General features: G+C 41.9%; 1 protein-coding gene across 1 annotated transcript in view; it reads left to right on the forward strand.

Moving 5' to 3' along the window:
- Positions 1–21,517, forward strand: part of LOC138371089 (mucin-2-like) — a 56,323-nt gene that overhangs the window by 28,504 nt on the left and 6,302 nt on the right. The window contains exon 6 of the mRNA XM_069335753.1: positions 2,575–2,690. Within this exon, the coding sequence (XP_069191854.1) occupies positions 2,575–2,690 (116 nt within the window). The remainder of the gene's footprint in view (positions 1–2,574; positions 2,691–21,517) is intronic.

The raw sequence follows: 21,517 nt of genomic DNA on the forward strand, positions 1-21,517 counted from the left end.
TATACCACTTTCCTGTGTCTAACACAGTCGTTTCAGGCGGACTTAAATGACTCATTCGTTATCCCTGGCTTCACGCGCGTACACGAACGATACGCATGGAGAACAATAGGTGGATACACGAAACTTGGAAATTTTAGACGTTTCGTGATTCGATAAGATTCACCTCTTCATCAATTCCTCCATATGCAGGCGGTAAGTCTTAGTGACGGGGCTGAAGATATGATGATCAAATCGATAAGATCACACACGACTTGATAATGATCCAAGACGGACCGAAACGACGTCGTTTCTCCATCTTAAGATGGGTGGTTTGGTCATCAGACAACCCGTCCTCACACTTGGCTGTTTAAAGCAGCGGCCGTCCTCCGCAGACGTTTTCAATAATTAAGATATTAATTTATTTATTAAATAATTTAATATGTATTACATAATTTAACACAATATTAACATATTGTGTTAAAACATTGGTTTGTTCTCAAATATATATTAACATTATTATACAAATTCTATGTATAGTTATGCGTAGGTTAGGTTAGGTTAGGTTAGGTTAGGTTAGGTTAGGTTAGGTGTTTGGGTACTGTTGGCGATTATTTGTATTTGTAGTACGTGGGTGAAGCATTTACAGCGTTGTAGTTCGAACAGAATTCGTCAGTGAAGCACTTGTTCCGGAAGTGTTCGGGCGCCATCAGTTGTGACAGCCCGTCCTCCAAACAAAGATCCAAAAGTGATTCCATGCACCCGCCAAACCCCCTGCTTATGAATGAAAAGCGGTTTACACACGACTCACAACTGCTGACGTTCGAACATATCCGGAACAAGTGCTTCACTGACGAATTTTGTTCGAATCACAACGCTATAAATGCTTCACCCACGTACTACAAATACAAATAATCGCCAACAGAACCTAAACACCTAACCTAACCTATCCTATGCCTATATATGCACAATATGCCAATATATTATAATATTAATTTATACTTGAGAAAATTCCCGTTTTGAATGAACAGCATGTTAAAATTTATGAATGCGTCTGTGGGGTCGACCGCTGAATGTAATGGACTTGAGTCGAGGACGGGTTGGTTGTGAGTCGTGTGTAAACCACTTTTCATTCATAAACATGGGGTTTGGCAGCTGGATTAACGAGCTTGGATCTTTGTATGCGAGGACGAGCTGCATCATACCCCTCATTATACCGTCACCCTCAGCGGTTATTGGACGTGTGAAGGGCGCTACAAGCAGTCTCAGTAACTTGTTATCACAACATTTTGTAATGTTTACTTTTTGTTACAACAACAGTGTATTTGCTTGGTCTTGGACATGCCCAACTACCAGGTGTATAGATACCCGTGGGTAGTTGGGTATACAACAGGTATACCTGTTGTATACCCAGTCACATATTTGTTATACATATTTGAGAATGCTGTGGATGCTTGGAAAAAAAAATACTTACGGATGAATATATATTCTTAGGTAATTGATAACACTAACGAATGTTAACAATCTAGCATTCATCATTGGTACATTCACATGATTGATGAAGGTTAAGCCACCCAAGCAGTGGCACGGGCATGAATAGCCCGTAAGTGGTAGATTTTTTAGAGTGAATTGTTCACTCGAATTGTTCACAGTTCCGGAATTGTTCAGACGTCATCGAATTGTTAGTCGTATGAAACCGCTTTTCATTCATAAACAGGGGGTTTGGCGGCTGGATTAACGAGCTTGAATCTTTGTATGTGAGAACGGGCTGAGCGGATAGTGCTCGGGAGTCGCTTTCCTAAGGACACGGCTTCGATTCTTGTCCGAGGCAGAAGTAGATCGGCAGAGCTTTTTTTTTTATACCTGATGTCTCTTTTCACCTAGCAGTAAATAGGTACCTGAGAGTTAGTTACTACGGGCAACATCCAGGGTATGTATGTGTGAGAGAGAGAGAGAGTGTGTGTGTAGTGTTCAAGAGAGAACACGACAAACACCTCTAAAGAATACGTGATCAACCAGGCTGTAGTTCATACGTTACGTCAGGCTGCGAGCAGCCGCGTCCAACAGCCTGGTTGACCAGGCGACCAATTGGAAGGCCTGTTCGGAGACCATGCCGCGGGCACTTTGATCCCGAAACCTTTACAAGGTAGAAGTAGATAAGGTAGTACATGAAATAGAGAAAAATAGGTTGGGACTCAGTACATTAGACAACCGACGGTTAGAAAGGCGGGAATCAAGAGCTAATAGCTCGATTCTGCAGGTCCATATAGAGTCAATACAAATAGTAAACGCACACATTTTTAGCTTCCTCCTGGGAAACCTCAACCACTTGGGCAGGACGGTAGAGCAACAGTCTCGCTTCATACAGGTCGGCGTTCAATCCCCGACCGTCCACAAGTGATTGGGCACCATTCCTTCCCTTCCCCCGTCCCTTCAACAATCCTTATCCTGACCCCTTCCTAGTGCTATATAGTCGTAATGGTTTGGCGGTTTCCCCCTGATAGTTCCTCTTCCTCCTGGGAATTCTTCTAACCTAATGACCCCACAGCTCCTAAAGCATCGTGTCTGAAACTCGATCATCATTTTCTCTCTTTGCAGACGAGCCGAGTGAGCTGATTGGCTGCCACTACCATGACGTCACTACGGACTCAGCCGGGGTCACTTGTTCTCCCGGGGTCACGTCTGGTCAACTCAAACAAACCTATCACATTGAGGTAATTGTGTTGTCTAGTTTGATCCAATTTGTCATCAATGTTATTTATTCTCGTGCTATACGATTATTAGTTATTTATTTTGTATTTATACGGCTTAAAATTAGCCATCATACAACTTCCTTGATATCGTAATGTCAGTATTACATGCTTCTTGATTAATTAATAACTGGCTTGAACCACTCTGTGATTTATAATTATTCTAATTATCTCATTCGTAAATCTACAAAGATCAGGAGTAACTATTTCTTTCTGTTAGCTAGATATAAGAGAGTGTACATCAGGGATGTTAATGCTCATGTAGGCATACCAGGGAATGATAACTAAATCATCGACACACATTTTTTTATTTTTTCAAGAACACATGAAGATAAAAAGGAAATAAATATGACGGATTTCTGGAATTGTTCACTAATGACAAATTTAGAAAATACATTCGGTTATATTTAATTGCATTGATACAAGGTTGAGATAAAAATATGTTACAAAATTCAGTTTTTCATACTTAGTATATTTTAAGGTTTTTATCAGTACACATCAATGTGTATTGGTGTGTATGAGGCAGAAACAAATGGGCAGAGTTTCTTTCACCCTGATGTACCTGTTCATCTAGCAGTAAATAGGTACCTGGGAGTTAGACGGCTGCTACGGACTGCTTCCTGGGGATTATTGTATGTTAGAAATATATGTTGTAGACATAATAGTAGTAATAGTAGGCATCCATCAGTCTCAAGAGACTATGGAGTTGCGCTCTGGTTGTCTGTCTGGAGTGGCCTCACTAGGGCGCAAAGCCAGGGTAAGGTTGATGATTGGTAAGGTAGACATAATAGAGGAAAAATAAATTGGTTAGAAAGGCGAGGTCCAAGAGCTAATAGCTCGATTCTGCAGATACAAATAGTAAACACACATTCTATGATTCCTGGAGCTCAGGAATCTATACAGCAGTAGATTGACTGTTGAGAGGCGGGATCTAAGAGCCAAAGCTCAACCCCCGCAAGCACAACTAGGTGAGTACATACGCATGAACGCTCAAGGGTGAATGAAGAGGATTTATCCGGAGCATCATACACTACACCCCAGAGACCATGAGTAACAAATGCTAGACACAACAGACAGCTAATCACAGGATCTACAGCCGCTACAGCTCATTAACAGCGTGTATTGCACGCACCACTAACCCCCCTCCCCACACACACACACACACACACACACACACACACACACACACACACACACACACACACACACACACACACATACACACACACACAGGCCAGGCACAGGATACAGAATAGGAGATGAAGTACTTAATGAAACAGACAGAGAGAAAGATCTAGGAGTTGATATCACACCAAACCTCTCTCCTGAAGCCCACTTAAAGAGAATAACGTCTGCGGCATATGCGAGGCTGGCTAACATCAGAACGGCGTTCAGGAACCTGTGTAAGGAATCATTCAGAATCTTGTACACCACATATGTAAGACCAATCCTGGAGTATGCGGCCCCAGCATGGAGCCCGTACCTTGTCAAGCACAAGACGAAGCTGGAAAAAGTCCAAAGGTATGCTACTAGACTAGTCCCGGAACTAAGAGGCATGAGTTATGAGGAAAGGCTGCGGGAAATGCACCTTACGACACTGGAAGACAGAAGAGTAAGGGGGGACATAATCACAACCTACAAAATCCTCAGGGGAATCGACCGGGTAAACAAGGATGAACTATTCAACACTGGTGGGACGCGAACAAGGGGACACAGGTGGAAGCTGAGTACCCAAATGAGCCACAGAGACGTTAGAAAGAACTTTTTCAGTGTCAGAGTAGTTAGTAAATGGAATGCATTAGGAAGTGATGTGGTGGAGGCTGACTCCATACACAGTTTCAAATGTAGATATGATAGAGCCCAATAGGCTCAGGAATCTGTACACCAGTTGATTGACGGTTGAGAGGCGGGACCAAAGCGCCAGAGCTCAACCCCCGCAAGCACAATTAGGTGAGTACAATTAGGTGAGTACACACACACACACACACACACACACACACACACACACACACACACACACGCATTACAGGCTGCGGCGGGAAGTGCAATAGCAGATAGCGCTCCACTATCCACTATCGATCAATTTAACCTATAGGTAAATTTACCCTATATTGATAGGGTCAATTTAACAAGAAATACAGGTGGGTACAAATGTCCGATAAATCAACCTCGAGACCCATACCTCTAGGTAATGCTTCCGTACGAGGGTGTGTGTGTGTGTGCGTATATACGCAGACACCATAACAGCATGTTTTGATAGGAAACACGCGGGGAAGGCTCGCGTGGCGTACCGTAAACAGGGCGAGCTCTAAGTCTCTATATGTCTCGTGTGCACGCACAAGACCGCTTGAAGGTGTGTGGGTTGTGAAGTGCTAAGACAGAGAGAGAGAGAAAGTGTTGTTGTTGTGGCTGAAGCCTTTTATGTAGTAGTTTATTGTCGAGCTCTCGGCCTTTCGACTACATGATTGGTTATTAAAATAAAAAAGGCCACTTCGGAAGAGTATTATTGAACAGCTCAACAAGAATTAGTCTTGAATTCACCGTCTAGTTCATAAAATAAACTATGTATACACACCTAAAAGCCCACTTTTAGGTGTATGTACATACAACTCTCTGTGTATATATATAATATTGACCACAACCAGTGTTGTGGTGGGTGAATATCTGCTGGATAAGCTATCTTTCTCACGATTTGAAAAGCGTCAAATGTGAAATTTTTCTGGCTAACCAGACGCGTTCGATCTTAAAGGCATCCGATCAAAAAATATCGAAGACGATCATTTAGAGAGCGTCCATATCAACTGGGGCTATTCATTGAACAAAGGCTTAAAAATTGACGCAGTGATTGATAGCGTCGAGAGTGTGGAGCATTGTGGGGAACAGCGGGGTCAAAAGGTCAACCAATCATCTTTCGTAACAAATTCTTCAAGAATTAGCCTGAGATGAGCTGAGTTACTCGTGCCTTTTCTTAAATCTCTACAAGGAAGAATGGAATATACTATTATATTTTTTACATATTATATATATATATATATATATATATATATATATATATATATATATATATATATATATATATATATATATATATATATATATGTATGTATATAAGTAGATTATTTGATGCCAGATAGAGCCAGCTATGTAGGGTAATCAGATAAGAAAATCAGAAGCGGGGAGCCACATAGTGCCACTCCATATTAGGTCACCCAAGGTGTGAGTGGTAGCAGTCGAAAAAACAGTGAAGATAGGTATCTATTATGTGCCACTATGATCATGTTCATTTACAGTAAAGTAGCTGCCTATGAAGGGTAATCAGATAAGAAAATCAGAGGCGGGGTGCCACTTAGAGCCACCCCATATTAGGTCGCCCAAGGTGTGGGGCAGCAACAATCGTAAAATAGTGAAGATAGGTATCTATTATGTGTCGCTATGTTCATGCTCATGTTCATTTATACAGAAAAGTATGGTAGTATATTTGTATAATAAACACTCAGGTGAGCGGTAGTTACCCCCCCCCCCCCACCTCCCCCTATGGGACAGGTGTAAAAACAGGATCCTCGCAGTAGGGGCGGTCCCCCCTCACCAGCCCTCCACATACTTGATGACCTTGAGTGTACCGTAAGAGGGACCAGCCTCCCTTAGTTGTTTTTAAGTTGGATATATTTTAAGCCTCTATACTTAAAGAAGGAGAAAAAGAAATAATCCTGATGATTTATAGATTATATTATCAAAGTACATAGGGTTAAACATAGTCGTATTGTAGGTCATCTCCACCCACATAATATTTATTAACAAGACCTCTCCTTCTCGCCCACAAGTCCGTTGTGGGGTCTTCCTCCCCCTCCTCCTCCTCCTCCTGGGACGAAGATGATGACTCATCATCTCCCAGAGAGTGAATGGGATGTAGTGCGCCTCCCGCAGGTGACTGACTGCTGACGTCATAGGGTTCACTCTCGCTGGTGGGGTGTTGTCCTTCCTCTCCTTGTGGTTCAATGACGTCACCACTTTCACTCTCGGTGGACATTCCTTGGGCTGAGGTGTTGGGGTGGGGCTCGGATGGTATGTCTGGGTGACCATACGCTAGGCTAGTGTATTTATTTAGGTAAAAGCGCTTATCATCAAATGCACTTAAACCCCTCTTAGTATTGAATGTGGTTGCCATCTGCCCCCCTATGTTTCTTATTTGTGAGTAATTAAAAGTATTTACTACACCATTACTGTGAAGGGTCTCTTTAAAGTGGTTATGTGTTAAAGATCTTTGCACAGCTCGGGGAATACCCTTAGCGGTGATGGAATTTTTATTGTCAAGCAAAAGCACACTATACATTTTGGGCTTGAGTGCCACAACTTCAAGGATGTGTTTATCTGACACCTCTGACTTTAACAGCCCTAAAACACCCTTTTTAGAAGGATCATACAAGGGGTGAGTTTCAGGAAAATTACTCGTATCCATCCACAAACTAAGGGGTTCTTTCCCCATCTCATTAAAGACATCTTCAGCTAGTAAGGTGAAAATGAAACTGTCTGTATCACTATACACCAGTTGTACCCTATCTGAATAGTGGTTCTTAAGTACCCTGTACCAAAAATGGTACAAGCTGTATTTTGCTAGCTCAAGAATCTGGAACCCAATGTAATTAGGATGAGTAATTTTAATGAATGGTCTGGAACTGACAGACAATAATTTATTGTCGCCTAAATGCACCATTCGTTTAAAGCGGGGATTCTTCACCTCTCGTAAAAAGGCCCTAGCTGAAGTCACTAGTTTGGTGTCAATGGCATAACGAGCTGGATTCAGTAGCGTTTTACCAAAAACACTGTTCGTCAGTAATTTGAAGAGTGTTTTCCTATCATTACTGCTGGAGGCATTTCTATTGTTAACGTTGGTGTTAACAAATTCTGCCATAAAATCTGACTGGTGGAACTCGTAAATTGCATGTATTGTTTCCACTTCAAGTCCTATCTCAATAAATAGTTGTAAAAGGTGAAGAGATATGAAATAATGTTTTTTGGGGAGATGATCTCCAACCAGTTTGATGTTTTTGGGGGGGAGGTGTGTGATGTTATTTGTTTCCAGAAGTCCCCTACTAAATGGTGAGATATCCTCCATACTTATTCCCCTATGGTGTAAACAAAGGGGCAGATCGTCTGTTAGTCTAGCTATTTCGGGTCTTAAAAGTTTGGTGTCAATTAAGAGCCAGTACCCTTTGTTAGAAGAGAAAGGCTGTTCTGTCATTATCTTCCCCCCGCTAATGAAGGAGTTCATCTCATCAGATGATAGTCTCCTTAGCCCCCCATGGGGCAATTTCCTAGTCATACAACTCCCATAGAGGCTGTTAAAGTCGAGATAAAGTAAGAATGAAGACCTATCCTCCTGGGGGTTAAAAGATGGGTTGACATAGCGGTTGTTAGCTCTGACATAACTCCTAACTGCAGTTGTAAAACCCCCTCGTATGTTTTGTGATAAGAGATTGTGCAACGTCACATCTGCACTTAACTCCAACGATATTCTACTACTTTTCAGGAAGCAGTCGTAGGAGTACCCTGGGAGGCTGCAATAGTGTGTCAATTCTAAAGAATATATATCATTTAGAATTGCCCTGTGGTGTGTAAAAATGTCAGCCAGTAATCCTACATCACACCTCAAATAAATGAGGAGGTAGTCTTTTAATGTCCTACACCCCGTAGCCTCCCATACTAATTTAGAATGTCTATATTCGTCCAAAGTTATACCTGATTTGTTTAGGGAGCTGTAGAACATTTCAATAGGAGGGAGTGTTGTGTCATTAAAGCAGCTGATTTTTGTGGTATATTCATAAGGGAAAAACTGCTTACCCTTTAAGAGTAGGTGGTGACTCTTTTTGGGCAAACCCTCTATCATTGAGTGAGTGAATGTTAAGGGGCTGGCTGAATCAATGTGGGTCTTTGCTAGGGATGAAAGACTACCTGTAATAAAAGCCAGTGAATCAAGAAATTTAAGCTTCCCTATTTCCACCTTAAGATATTTCGTCCCCTGTCTCATGAGGATATTGCTCTTAATATTTGAATCCATGGTAAACTCCCTCAAAATTAAGCCCATGTCATAAGACATATTATGGGCAATTAGAACTAAACTCTCCAGAGCATTCTTGTGGCGGAGGTTGCAGTAATTACATAGAGCTCCAATATAATTGAGCTTTTCCCTAAGGTGATCATGATGTTGAACCTTGAAATTGGAGGGGGTAAATACCTGCTCACAAAACTGGCAGTGAGTCTGTCTCCTAAAATGGATCATATCCTCAAGAGACATGTCTATTTCATAATGGTGGAGGGTAGATCTGATAATTTCCCATTTGGTGGCAACTCGCTGCATGAAATGAGTAACACTGTCCCCCCCAAAATAAGTAAATTTATCAACGACAGTGTGGTTCCTATCAACAATTATATAGCTGTATGCTATAGGTCTATGTATGGCTGTAACAGAACCTAGACAATCCTCAGTGCTTAGGACACACTCGAAATCAAAATAGCCCACATGGGAAGGGGCATAACCTTTCCCCGTATTTTTAAAATGGAGTGTGTCCCCAGGCTGAGGGTAAATAATTTTCTGAGTGATGTCGCAGGAAGATGAGTGATTTGTTAGCTCAGACGAATTTTGATATTCTGAGAGACAGTTTCTACAGAAGACTGTCTTTCGTTTGTGGCTGCGAGTAAAGTTCCGAAGGAACTTATCGAACTCTTTTATCAGGGTCACATGAGATTCCCCCAATAACAATAAAGGAACTATGATCGAGTACTGTCTGCTACCACGACGGCAAAGAGAGACGTGATAGACGCCATCTGTATGTTTGTGTATTGAATACAAAAAAATGGATAGTTTATTTCTATTCTCCAATTTAGAGATATCCTCCCAAGACAGAGGGAAGGATAAATTGTCGTATTTGACCATTTTCCTAACCCTAGAGTGAGACTCTACAAGTCTCCCTATACGTCTCCACTTCCACCCTTGTTGTGACGCCAGAAAAGCAGCAATGCACTGAATAATACATGTTTTATTGTTACCAGCCGGGTTTGGGTTGAAGACCTCATGCCGTCCCCTTAGAAATGGGGGATAAGGGACATAATCCCCCAAAACTGACCTTACACTTGCATTACAGATGACGATTTTGAGGAAATCGACATTATATAATATGAAACCACTCCCCTCTGTTTCTGAAAGGAGATCTTCCAGTCGTGTAATCATATAAGCCACCCAGCTATCAATAAGATTACCCACATCCTCAAGAGTTACCAGTCTAGCGGGTGTTGTTATGAAGTGTTCTCTAAAGTCATCATCTTCCGTGAGTCGTTGTTTCAAAAGTGTTACCTTTACCTCGAGGAGGATTTTTAATGATGAAGTAAAATTGCCATGTCCCCCAAGAGAATTCATGTAATTCTCTATTTCAGATATGTAATAGTCCCTAAAGTTGCTTAGGAGTCCTATAGGATCTGTGGCGAAGGCTGAGGGGATGGAATATTCCAGCCTAGTAAAGAGATTCCCCAGAGCCCCCACCCTATTAATTAAGTGTGGAGTGTCTATAGCATCCTCCTCATCTGGGGAATTTTCATCACTATTTAGGGCATTAAGTCTATTGATGACAGGGGGTCTAAGACCACTAGGGCCCGGCTGAGAGATGTCACCCCTATCACCATCATCACCATCATCATCATCACTCATCGCTTCCTCTCCCCCCTCCCCTCCACCTAAGGGGTTATTGTCACGCTGTGCTTTGTCATGTTCCTCCCCTACCTGCCTCTGAATCGCTCCTGGAATGGAATAATAATAAATAATAATAATAATAATAATAATAATAATAATAATAATAATAATATTAAAAAGGCAACACCCTCTCACAAATCCCCATGACATAAGTTCTCAAAAAAGATTCTTAAGAGAAATAAAGGTGGAGGGTTTATTCACTCACCACGGGGGCATGTTTGTAGATGTTCAGAGGTCAAGTCCTCACACACAGAGGTCCCACAATTATCACAAGGGGAAGTGTGGTGAGGTCTCAAGGATGTATTTCCACACAAAAAGCACAAGAAGCCATCCTCTCTGGAAGGGAGGGTGGGCTGGCGACGTTTACCTAATGAAGGAAATAGTGTATAATTTATATACACTCTCTCCCACACTCATGGGGAAGGGGAAAACCCCTCTTAATATTTTTTTTATTTGAAATAAGTGAATAAATAAATATATAAAATACGGTCATACCTCCAGCACAGGTTCTCCTGTGTTCACCACTAGACTGTACACATACAGTTTCTCCGCAGAAGAAACATGTGTAACACCTATGAACGAAGAGATGTGATGACCCCCATCCACAAATTCTACAAATATCACCAACTCGAGACATAACGATCACGCTTACCTAAAATAAATAAATAAATAAATAAATATATATATATATATATATATATATATATCCCCCCAGCACTCAAATCACTCCACTTCTCATTCCTGCCCCTACTTATCTATATAAATATATATATATATATATATATATATATATATATATATATATATATATATATAATATATTTATATATATATATATATATATATATATATATATATATATATAACCCTTATATGAAATAGATACTAATTTACTTACATCTCGGACTAGACGGGGAGGAGAGTGGATGGTTTGGTCACAATTCAATAATACATGATGTGGGGGAGGTGTAGCGTCCTTTTATTGACTCGGAAACGTGGGGGGCAACGTTGCCACATACAACACCTCTCAGTCCTTTTGTAAGAGAAGGGTTAGGCCTGCTGTAGAAAACTTTTTTTTTTTTTTTTCTCTCTCTCTCTCGTCTGGAGGTCATCACTAGGGGACTTCTACTTCAAAAAAACATCAGGAGGACTGGCTATGTCCTGAGGGGGACACATCCCTTGATGGGTGAATACACTCACACTCACACACACACACACACACACACACTCTCACACACACACTCTCACACACTCACACACACACACACACACACACACACACACACACACACACACACACACACACACACACACACACACACACACACTCAATATATATATATATATATATATATATATATATATATATATATATATATATATATATATATATATATATATATATATAATATGAATATATAAGCGACCACTCCATAGGTAATTGAACCATTTATGGGGAAAATATGGAGGAGTGTGCGTCTGTCACAGACGAGCAACTTAATATTTTCCACCACCCGGCAAGAATATTTGTAGCTGGATTCAGTAATTCTGGGAAAACGACCCTAGTGGGGAATTTATGTGTTAAATACCACGGAAAATTCTCAAAAATTTTAGTGTCATCTGCAAATAATACAGAACAACCTCTTTCAAACATTCCCTCTCTGCGAAACAAGGTTACTGTCTCCCAGGATCTGATTAACCCACTAGAGTATAAAGATCCTTTTTCAAATGAGTCAGTTTTGTATATAATTGATGACTTATACCTGGAAGCCATACAGAGTCCAATTATAGCCAATATCTTCACAAGAGGGAGACACGGTAATATTTCCGTAATTCTAATTAGTCAAAATTTGTTTCCCCAGGGGAAATACGCCAGGACAATAACTCTGAATTGTAGTCATTATATATTAATGAAGCAGAGAGACATAAGCCAACTTGAAATTTTAAGTGGACAGTTATATGGGCGAAAAACAACTAGTAGTTTCGTTGAAATATACCGTCGGGCAATATCCCAGAACAAGTATGGTTACTTATTGGTCGATCTGACGGTTCCTGAGGCATTACAACTACGAACGAGCATCACCAACGAAGACCACTGTGAAATTGTGTATCAAATGTAATCATCAACGACAACAAAAAAATGTCTCTAACGACACAGAAATGAACAATTCTCACCAGTATCTATAATGACATTTCTAGCCCAGGTGGTTTCACAGGGTCAATTCAAAAATTGTATAAGGCTGCCAGACTTAAAGACCCCAACATTAGTGTTGCAGATGTGAAGGAATTTCTCCATGGGGAGCGATCTTACACATTACATAGAGGAAATTTAGTTAGGTTCCCCCGACGGAAAATATTAGCCCCTAAACCTCGTACCATAATTGCCTGTGACCTAGGGGACTTTTGTAGTTTACAAAAATACAATAATGGTGTTAAATATATTTTAATTTGTGTCGATGTTTATTCCCGCCTAATGCAGACTCAAACTTTAAAAACAAAAAATTCGAGTGAAGTGTTAGTCGCTCTGAAGAAGATATTAGAGGAAACGCCTCAGTTTCTCGGTGTAAGGCGGATATTCACTGACCGAGGTAGAGAATTTTACAACAAGTCAGTTCAAAATTATTTTAATAAGAAAAATATTAAATTATATAGTGTATTTTCGGAAATGAAATCTAGCATAGTGGAGCGAGCCATCAGAACTTTAAAACATAAACTGTATCATTATATGACTCAAGCTAATTCATTAAAATACACCCACATCCTCCCTAAAGTTGTGGACGTGTACAACCACACTTTCCACAGGATGCTAAAAAATACTCCTCATGCCATTCATAAGTTGCAAAATATTGAAGATATACGAAGACAGTTTAAGGTCATGTATTTAAACAATGACTCCTCCATAACTGCCATCAGTCCACGGCTGCACCTTGGACAGCATGTGCGATTGGCAAAGCGCAGGAATATATTTCACAAAGGCTTTTGGCACCAAAATACAGAAGAAATATTTGTAGTGTCACATATTGACAGAACACATCCAATCCCGACATATAAAATCAAAGATTTAAACAACGAGACGATCAGTGGCATGTTTTATGAGCAGGAATTGATTGCAACATCCCTTCCAGACTATTTTCCTGTAACGGTATTACAGTCTAGGAAAACATCGAAAGGACACAGAGAATATTTCGTCAAGTGGAGAGGGTACCCAGATTCTGCCAATAGCTGGATTAAAGCTCAAGACATCGTCAAATTTAACAAAAAATGACAGTTCAAGAGGACTCTCTCGTAGAGAAACATCATCAGTTGTTATTTTTATTAAACAATTTATCACCCAAGAAGCGGAATAAACTAATCAAGGCTTTAAAACGGCAGGAAATTGAATCAATTTGTGAAATTTTTGCCAATTTTCTGAAACGAAACATCCCAGTTCAACCTCAGATAATTAATGGCTTACAGAGATATCAGAACGACATACGATCTGTAGCACGTAAGAAAACTCCCTTATACAAAAAGAAGCTCATACTGACCTCCAGACGTGGTGGGGCGATATTAGCAGCTCTGCTACCTTTGGCTGTATCGTTAATTTCCTCCCTAATAAGGTAATTGCGTAAATAAGTAACGAGAGAATAAAATGGTGAAAGAATATTGCCTGGTACCACGATTCATAGCTGAAAAATATTTATTTAATAAAAACAAGAACTCACTATCACCTCCTAATGCTGTGGGTCTGCCCTCCCCCGGTGGTGATGGTAGTGAAAGTATGTCCTTCTCTTTAAAAAACGAATCCACCCCAAGTAATAATATCGGGGGAGCCCGTAACCTACCCACCTGCGACTCTGGTAGGGGTGATGGGGGGGGTGGGGGAAGAGGACACTCCTTCCTCCCACCTGACAACAACGGGCTGTGGGCGGTGTTGCCGTAGTAGCACCTCCAGACGGGCGGGGCTGGTCACACACCCTTTAAATGACATTGGGGCCCCCGGCGACCGTCGCCCGCCGCCGCCCTTAAAAAGAAAAAAAAAAACGCGGGCTGCCCGGCGCGACCATCGCCTTTAAAAAAAAAAAATAAATAAAAAAAGGGGACATTCCATCCTCCCGCCCGAAGTGCAAGTAATTGTTGCTGGCCACACTCCACATAAAGCCACCATCACACCCCAAAATCCAAGTCTGGACAACTTAATAAATGTGAATTTTAAAATTGAGGAAATTCCTCATGTCAAAGCATTATTGAACATGTTTGGACAAAACAGGCAACAGGTGATGTGGGATAGTCGCGGAAATTTATTAAAGCCTGTACAAAATTTAAATATTTTAGATATAATTAAAACTCTAGCCTTCACAAAGGGGCAATTTAGGGCAAGTGACAAGGAAGATGTAAGGGTTTTACTGAGGGTGGCTGGCATAGACCCAACCCTCATACGTAATTATCGCGCTAGATCTCAGTTAAAAGGGGGGAGGGGTATCCATAGGAGACCCCATTGGGAGCCGTATTGAAGACCTATATGAAGACCATCTTAAAGACCACCATATTCAGTTGCATATCCACCATGGAGCAAGCTTCTAGACCCACTCCTCCCCCAGCTACACCCCCAGAAGACAAATCTCCCTTATTAAAGAAGTTGGTTGCTACTCAGCGGTACTACAAGTATGTCGAGCACAAATGTAGATTGATATATGCATTGTGGGATTGTTATGACCGTCTTGTGTTGAGTGCCCCTCCAGAACGGTTTTTTAAGTCATTTGGAGAGACGGTGAAACGTTATGAAGAATATTCATCCCAGGAAATCCAGACGGAGATATGGCAAATGGAAAAATTAACCTTCCAACATCGAGACCAGATTACAGCCTTCGAGACTGGACGGAGTGTGTATGGACTTTTAAGGTAGGGAAGGCAGCCTCTACGCCACACCCCATACATCCCTCCCCCCTCCAGGTGGGGGACACAGGTGTATTTAAAGGCCTCCACCGTCACCCTCGGTCACCATAGTTGACGACGACTCTACCCCGTTCCTCTCAACCGCCCCTCCGCCATGGCTTTATCGTCCATTAAGTCAATAGACAGCGACATCACCGACACCCACGCCTTTGGGGTCGGTGATGTCATCGTGTATGACCTCCCGGCTGCTGTTGTGCGTCCCTATGGACTGGCAAGTGTAATTTGGAAATGTTACAACTATGCCCGTGTGGAACGTGAAGGACTGACTCGTGTCAACAGGGCCACAATACGTTACCGGTCTACCCCGGGTGACATCGAGGTGAAGATAGCTCCCCTACCCTCCGACGGTCAAGACATTGTCGAAGAGCCAGTCTTGTTCTTCCGCCCCACCATCGTGGCGCTAATTTCCGCTTTCGGTGCAGGAGCACCCTTCGAGTCCAACCCTATAGCTCAGGAGCAAGTGCAGTCTTCCTCCGACATCCACTACATCACCAATGTCACCCTGGATACTGCCAAGAATAGGCTGTTTTGGCTGAAAACAGCCCTAACAAAGGTTGGCAATCTCATGGTAAGAACTCCAACCATGTTTCGGCTGGTGGTGCCCCATGGGCTGGGGGTCTCCCGTGATGGCATGGACAACTGGCACAAGGACGTCGGGCCCATGCTCATTTCGCTCAACGCTGAGCTGGCCAAGCATAACAAGGAGTTGGTAATCCTCAAACGTCCCTCTACCGTCACCCCATCGATGGTACCCCTCCCGAATGATGATCCCAGGGGAGAGGGTGATAGTAAAACTATCACCCTAGATGCAGTGGTGGGGGAGGGTGCCACCACCCCAGGAAGCTCTTCTCGTTCTACACCACCAGCACCACCAGCCACCCCCAGGAAGAAGAGACACCTACAAGAGTACTCATCCACCTCCAGCGCTGCTCCACCCCCACCCACAACATCTGGCACGGCCAAACGACGGATCGAAACCACTATTGACTTCGACCCCCTCTCAAATCATCGTATTGACACCATCCTCGATGGAGAGTCACAGGAAATATTCCTGTTATCCTCATCACCGAAAAAACAACGAAAGCTGTAACCATCAACGCTCAAAGAAGACGTGCCAGCACCACCACAGTCAGTAACAGCAGCAGCAGCAGCAGCAGCAGCAACAGCAGTACCTCCATCTACAACAGCTTCGGTGGTGGTAGCAGTAGCAGGTCCACCGACGATGGTGACAGTGTTGTCAGCGGTAGTGGTAGCGGCAACGGTACCACCAACTACAGCAGTTCCGGCGGTGACAGCGGCAGCAACAGTACCATCATCGCCGGCAGCGGTAACGGTAGCGCCAGCAGTACCACCAACTACAACGGTTCCAGCGGTGGTAGCAGCAGCAGCAGCAGTGCCGTCAGCGGTGGCAGCGGCGTCAGTGGTACCAACAGCTCCCCCAGCAGCAGCGGCAGCGGCAGCAGCGGACGACAGCAGTACCAACAGCTGCTGCTCTTTATATGTAATTTGTTATGGGGGAACAAAATGTAGTCCCCCCCTGTTGTAGTTCTTTTAAAAGTAATATTTCCTTAGTAGATTAATAAAATAAAATATAAGTAATGATGTTTTATTCCCACCCCAGTCAGTACATAACTTAACAATGGACGAGGAACACTACATATACCTCACTAGCCTCGACCAAGAAGATATATACAACAACACAAGTTCAGCATTTACAAACACCATCCCCACTCTACATTTAAACCCTTCCATTAAACATGAAGTGGCCTTAGTCAACATACTCCTACCCAGACGAATTAACGCTATCATCAAGGATGAGGGGGAGTCTGGTATAGACGTCTATGCTACTTTTAAGCGAGGAACTCTTTCTAAAAGCCCAGAACATCTCATCTACACCTACACTCCCAAAACCAACATATTATCCAGAAACATCACATTCATCACGAGTGAGCTTAGCCGACAAATAATCACCGACATGAAGCTTAGCTTCCGAGGTGATTTCAAAATATACTTCTCAGAAAGAGAACCAATCCTCACCTATGATCAATCCTTAGAGCGCGTGTTACTATCCTCTACACTTAACAATGAAGGCACTGGTTCCTTATATTCTCTTAGTCTTCAATTTAAACACAGAATAGCTAATGTACTTGGTTTTGACAGCAGTCGCAAATACACCATTTATCAGGCAAAATCAGATGACATTACAGCAGCCTCAAAGATCGTGGCCTCATTCCCCCCAGACAATGACGGAGGTTGTGACTATTTACTCATTTATAGTGACGTCATCGAGCCGGATCGTTACGGGGGACAAATTGTAAATATCTTAGATGCAATCAATTATCATGACTCTTATTCTAGAGGGGCTCATCCCCTAGTGTACAAGACATTAAATACTAACACGTTGGAGAAGGTGAGCATTAAGATAACAGATCAGTTTGGGCGAAAGGTTAGTTTTGAAGATGGGAGGTCGGTTACGGTAGTCTTACACCTCCGCCCTAAGGTATAACAATATAATCTATATAAATATAAATATATATATATATATATATATATATATATATATATATATATATATATATATAGAAGTGTTTACCCACATCATCGGTTATTATAAGCAGAGGAGTCGGGATGCGAGTACCTTTCCACACACCCTCCCAGAAGGAGTATGGGGAGATCTTCTCCCCCCTCTCTGGGAGATACGGGGTGAGGGGGGGAGCGATGAATGACATACGCACATTCCAAGCGCCTTATCTCAGATCTGGTGGTGGTTTTTTTGGGACCTTAGCCGGCTTGGCTCGACGAGCCATACCATTTTTCATGAAAACTGTAACGCCGACTGCTATCGATTTTGGGAAAAATGTTCTTGGTGATTTAACCAGTGGTAGACGGGATGTAAAGAGCGCTCTGAGAACTCATGGTATTGATGCTCTTAAGACTGTGGGGAAGAAATTGGTAGCAGGCGGGAAAATTAAAAGACTCTCTAGGAGAAGAAAAAATAAAAATAATAAATGTAAACGAGCCCTTGGGTATAAAAATGATGTATTTTCACTACAGTAAGCAGTCATACTTCACCTTTCGGAGGAGATCATGGCGGAGGCTAGTGGAGCTGGGTTGAAAATCCCTGTAGAATATTATACTTCCAGTATTATTGACCAATTTCCTAGAAGTAACAGAATACGTAATGTGGAGAGTTCAATTGCCTCCACACAGCAAATAGACATTCTACCTGTTAACCTCCCTATTAATCAACGTTTGCGGGATAATTACTTAGAATTCCGCATCCCCGGAACCCAGGGCGCCTTCTTAGATCTAGCTAATATTGTTATAGATTTTAAGGTATCTTTAACGAAAGATGACGATACCACAAAATTGGAAGAGGATGACCATGTGGAATTTGTTAATGGGTTGTCAAATACCATGTTTAAAGGTGTTCAGGTGTTTTTAGGAGAGCAGGTAGTTGAAACAAATTCTAATTTTAATTATTGGTCGTTTATTAAATTAATTACCTCCATGCCTCCATCAAAAATGTCTTCCTTGGGGAGGATTGGAGCCTTTCGTAGGGACTGGAGTGATGATGGTGTAATCCCTAACGAATTTACTAATACATTTTTTACTGGGGCAACCGCCAAGGATAAAAAATTTATGACCGATTTAAAAGGTAAAGGATTGTCAATGTGTTTTCCCCTACTATTGGACGTAACAACCCTAGACCAATACATATTAGATAATATAGATGTGCGCCTAAGATTGGAGCTCTCCCCACATGCTTGGGTGCTAAATACAAGTGTGGACGATGGCTCTAAGTATCGGCTGCATATGGATTATGCTAAGTTGTGGGTAACACGAGTGTTCCCATACCCAAGTGCTTACCTAGCCTTAAACAGCTCACTGTTAGCATCCCCCGACCCCATAAGCTATACTTTCAATAAAACCATTTCTAAAACATATGTCCTAGCAGGGAATCAAACTAGTCTCTTAATTGATCAGCCTTGGGCGCAAGTAATTCCTCACAGGATATTCATGGTAATTGTGCCAATGAATTATTTCGCTGGCCTTCACCAAGGTAATGGATTATATTTTGAAAATGCAAAACTGAAAAATATCGCCATGTATTTGAACAATAATGCAATTTACCGAATTGGTGGTGATTTCGACAATCATTATGCCCGCCTTTATTACGAAACTTTGAAGACATTAGGCTTAGAGCGTGATTCACTTCTAGCCTATGACACTTTTAATAAGGGAAGATCGATATTCGCCTTTGACTTAACCACCATCCAAACAAAGGATTCCCTCCCTGTGGAGAAATCTGGCAACTTGCGTATGGAGCTTGAGTTTGGCGGTGGTGTTACATATAACAGGCTGGTTTTACTGTTTGGGGAAACGACCGGGGTACTATCCATCGACGGACAGAGAACTGTTCTGTGTGACGTGCGAGCTTAAAAACATAATGAATTGTAATGATATAAATATTAATTTAAAAAATAATCTAGGGGATCGAGCACTCTACCTAGGTTGTTATAATGCTGATGAAATAGAACATTTAAATATCTCATCAAGAAAACCTATTGTTCTCATAACTAATATTTTACCATCACATAGCAGATTAACTATGGGACATTGGGTAGCTATTTATGTTGATAAAGTTAAACATCGAATGTTTTTTTTCGATAGTTATGCAATGTCGGCGGTTACTTATGGACATTATTTTCAAGGATTTATTAAAACTAACACAATAACAAAGGTGTTTGGAATGTGCTACAGACTCCAGAGTGATTTTACCCTTGCTTGTGGACTGTATTGCGTAATGTTCGTCCATAGGGTGAGTCACCTGGGGTTGCCTTCAACAGTACATTACTTACATAATGTATTTTCAAGCGTTAGTTTAAAATTAAATGATAAACGAGCCCTCGCTTATGCGAGACGATATTTTCCTATGAAACATCACTGTGTTAGGACATTTTGTAGAGGAGTAAGGGTTGGTTCTTATAGGTGGTGTAGAGAATATTTTTGTTAGCTAGGCAACCCACCTAACAGGGGGATTACCCCACATATAAAACACCTCTCACCCCACAACCTCCCTAGAAGACCCCCATCCCCCTTATCCTACAAATGGAAGGCGTCTCCCCAGAAACACACGCAGGGAAGATTGAAGTCCTTGAAGGGCCTGGTTAGTATTACCCTCACTTTCTGGTAAAGATTTATTTTTTTTCCCACAATAGAAAGTTTGCTCAACCTCTATTTTACCTCTTCTTTTTTTTCAGTGCAATTCTTAGGACCTGTCCACATTTGTAGAGTAGTAATTCTACGAGGAAGGTCTGCCCCAAACAAGATGCTGTTACGTACCCTAATTGATGATGCCTGCTGTAGAGGACACAAGGACGCTCCTGCAGGGGGAGAGGTATGTACTAACTGTTCTTAGAGGAAATAGAATATTTTTCAAATAAAAGATATAGTCCTATAAATTATTTTCCCCATCTCTTTCCAGAACACTTCAGATGAGAGTCAGAAGGAAAGTCGTCCAAAAGGCAACCAGCCAACTCACCCCACTCCCCCAAGAGAGGGGGGAGGGGGTCAAGACCTCCCCCCACTCACCACGGATGGGGAGACGTCAGAATTCTACTCAGATGAGGAAGGGGAGGTGGAGGGGGGAGAGGGATAGGGGCCATAATTAACTTCTTATACATCATTTGTGATTTTTACCTAATAAAACATTAATAAATTCTTTGATTTTTTTTAACCCCTGGAGGAGATTTATAATTTAATACCCCTATATAAGACCCACTCAACCTCCGCTGGGTGTGGAACTCTGTTACGGTAAAGTCAAGGCCATTAGGTGCGAGGAAGGGTACGGGCGACCACCCTCACCGGGAGGAACCTGTTTTACACCTGCCCCATAGAGGAATGTGGGGGTGTAACTGGCACTCACCCACGAGTGTTTATTATACAAATAAATTCATTTTTACTTAAATATATTGCCATACTTTACTGTATAAATGAACATGATCATAGTGGCACATAATAGATACCTATCTTCACTGTTTTTTCGACTGCTACCACTCACACCTTGGGTGACCTAATATGGAGTGGCACTATGTGGCTCCCCGCTTCTGAT

Source organism: Procambarus clarkii, chromosome 34 (genome assembly GCF_040958095.1).
Source record: "Procambarus clarkii isolate CNS0578487 chromosome 34, FALCON_Pclarkii_2.0, whole genome shotgun sequence".
NCBI classification, from domain to species: domain Eukaryota; kingdom Metazoa; phylum Arthropoda; class Malacostraca; order Decapoda; family Cambaridae; genus Procambarus; species Procambarus clarkii.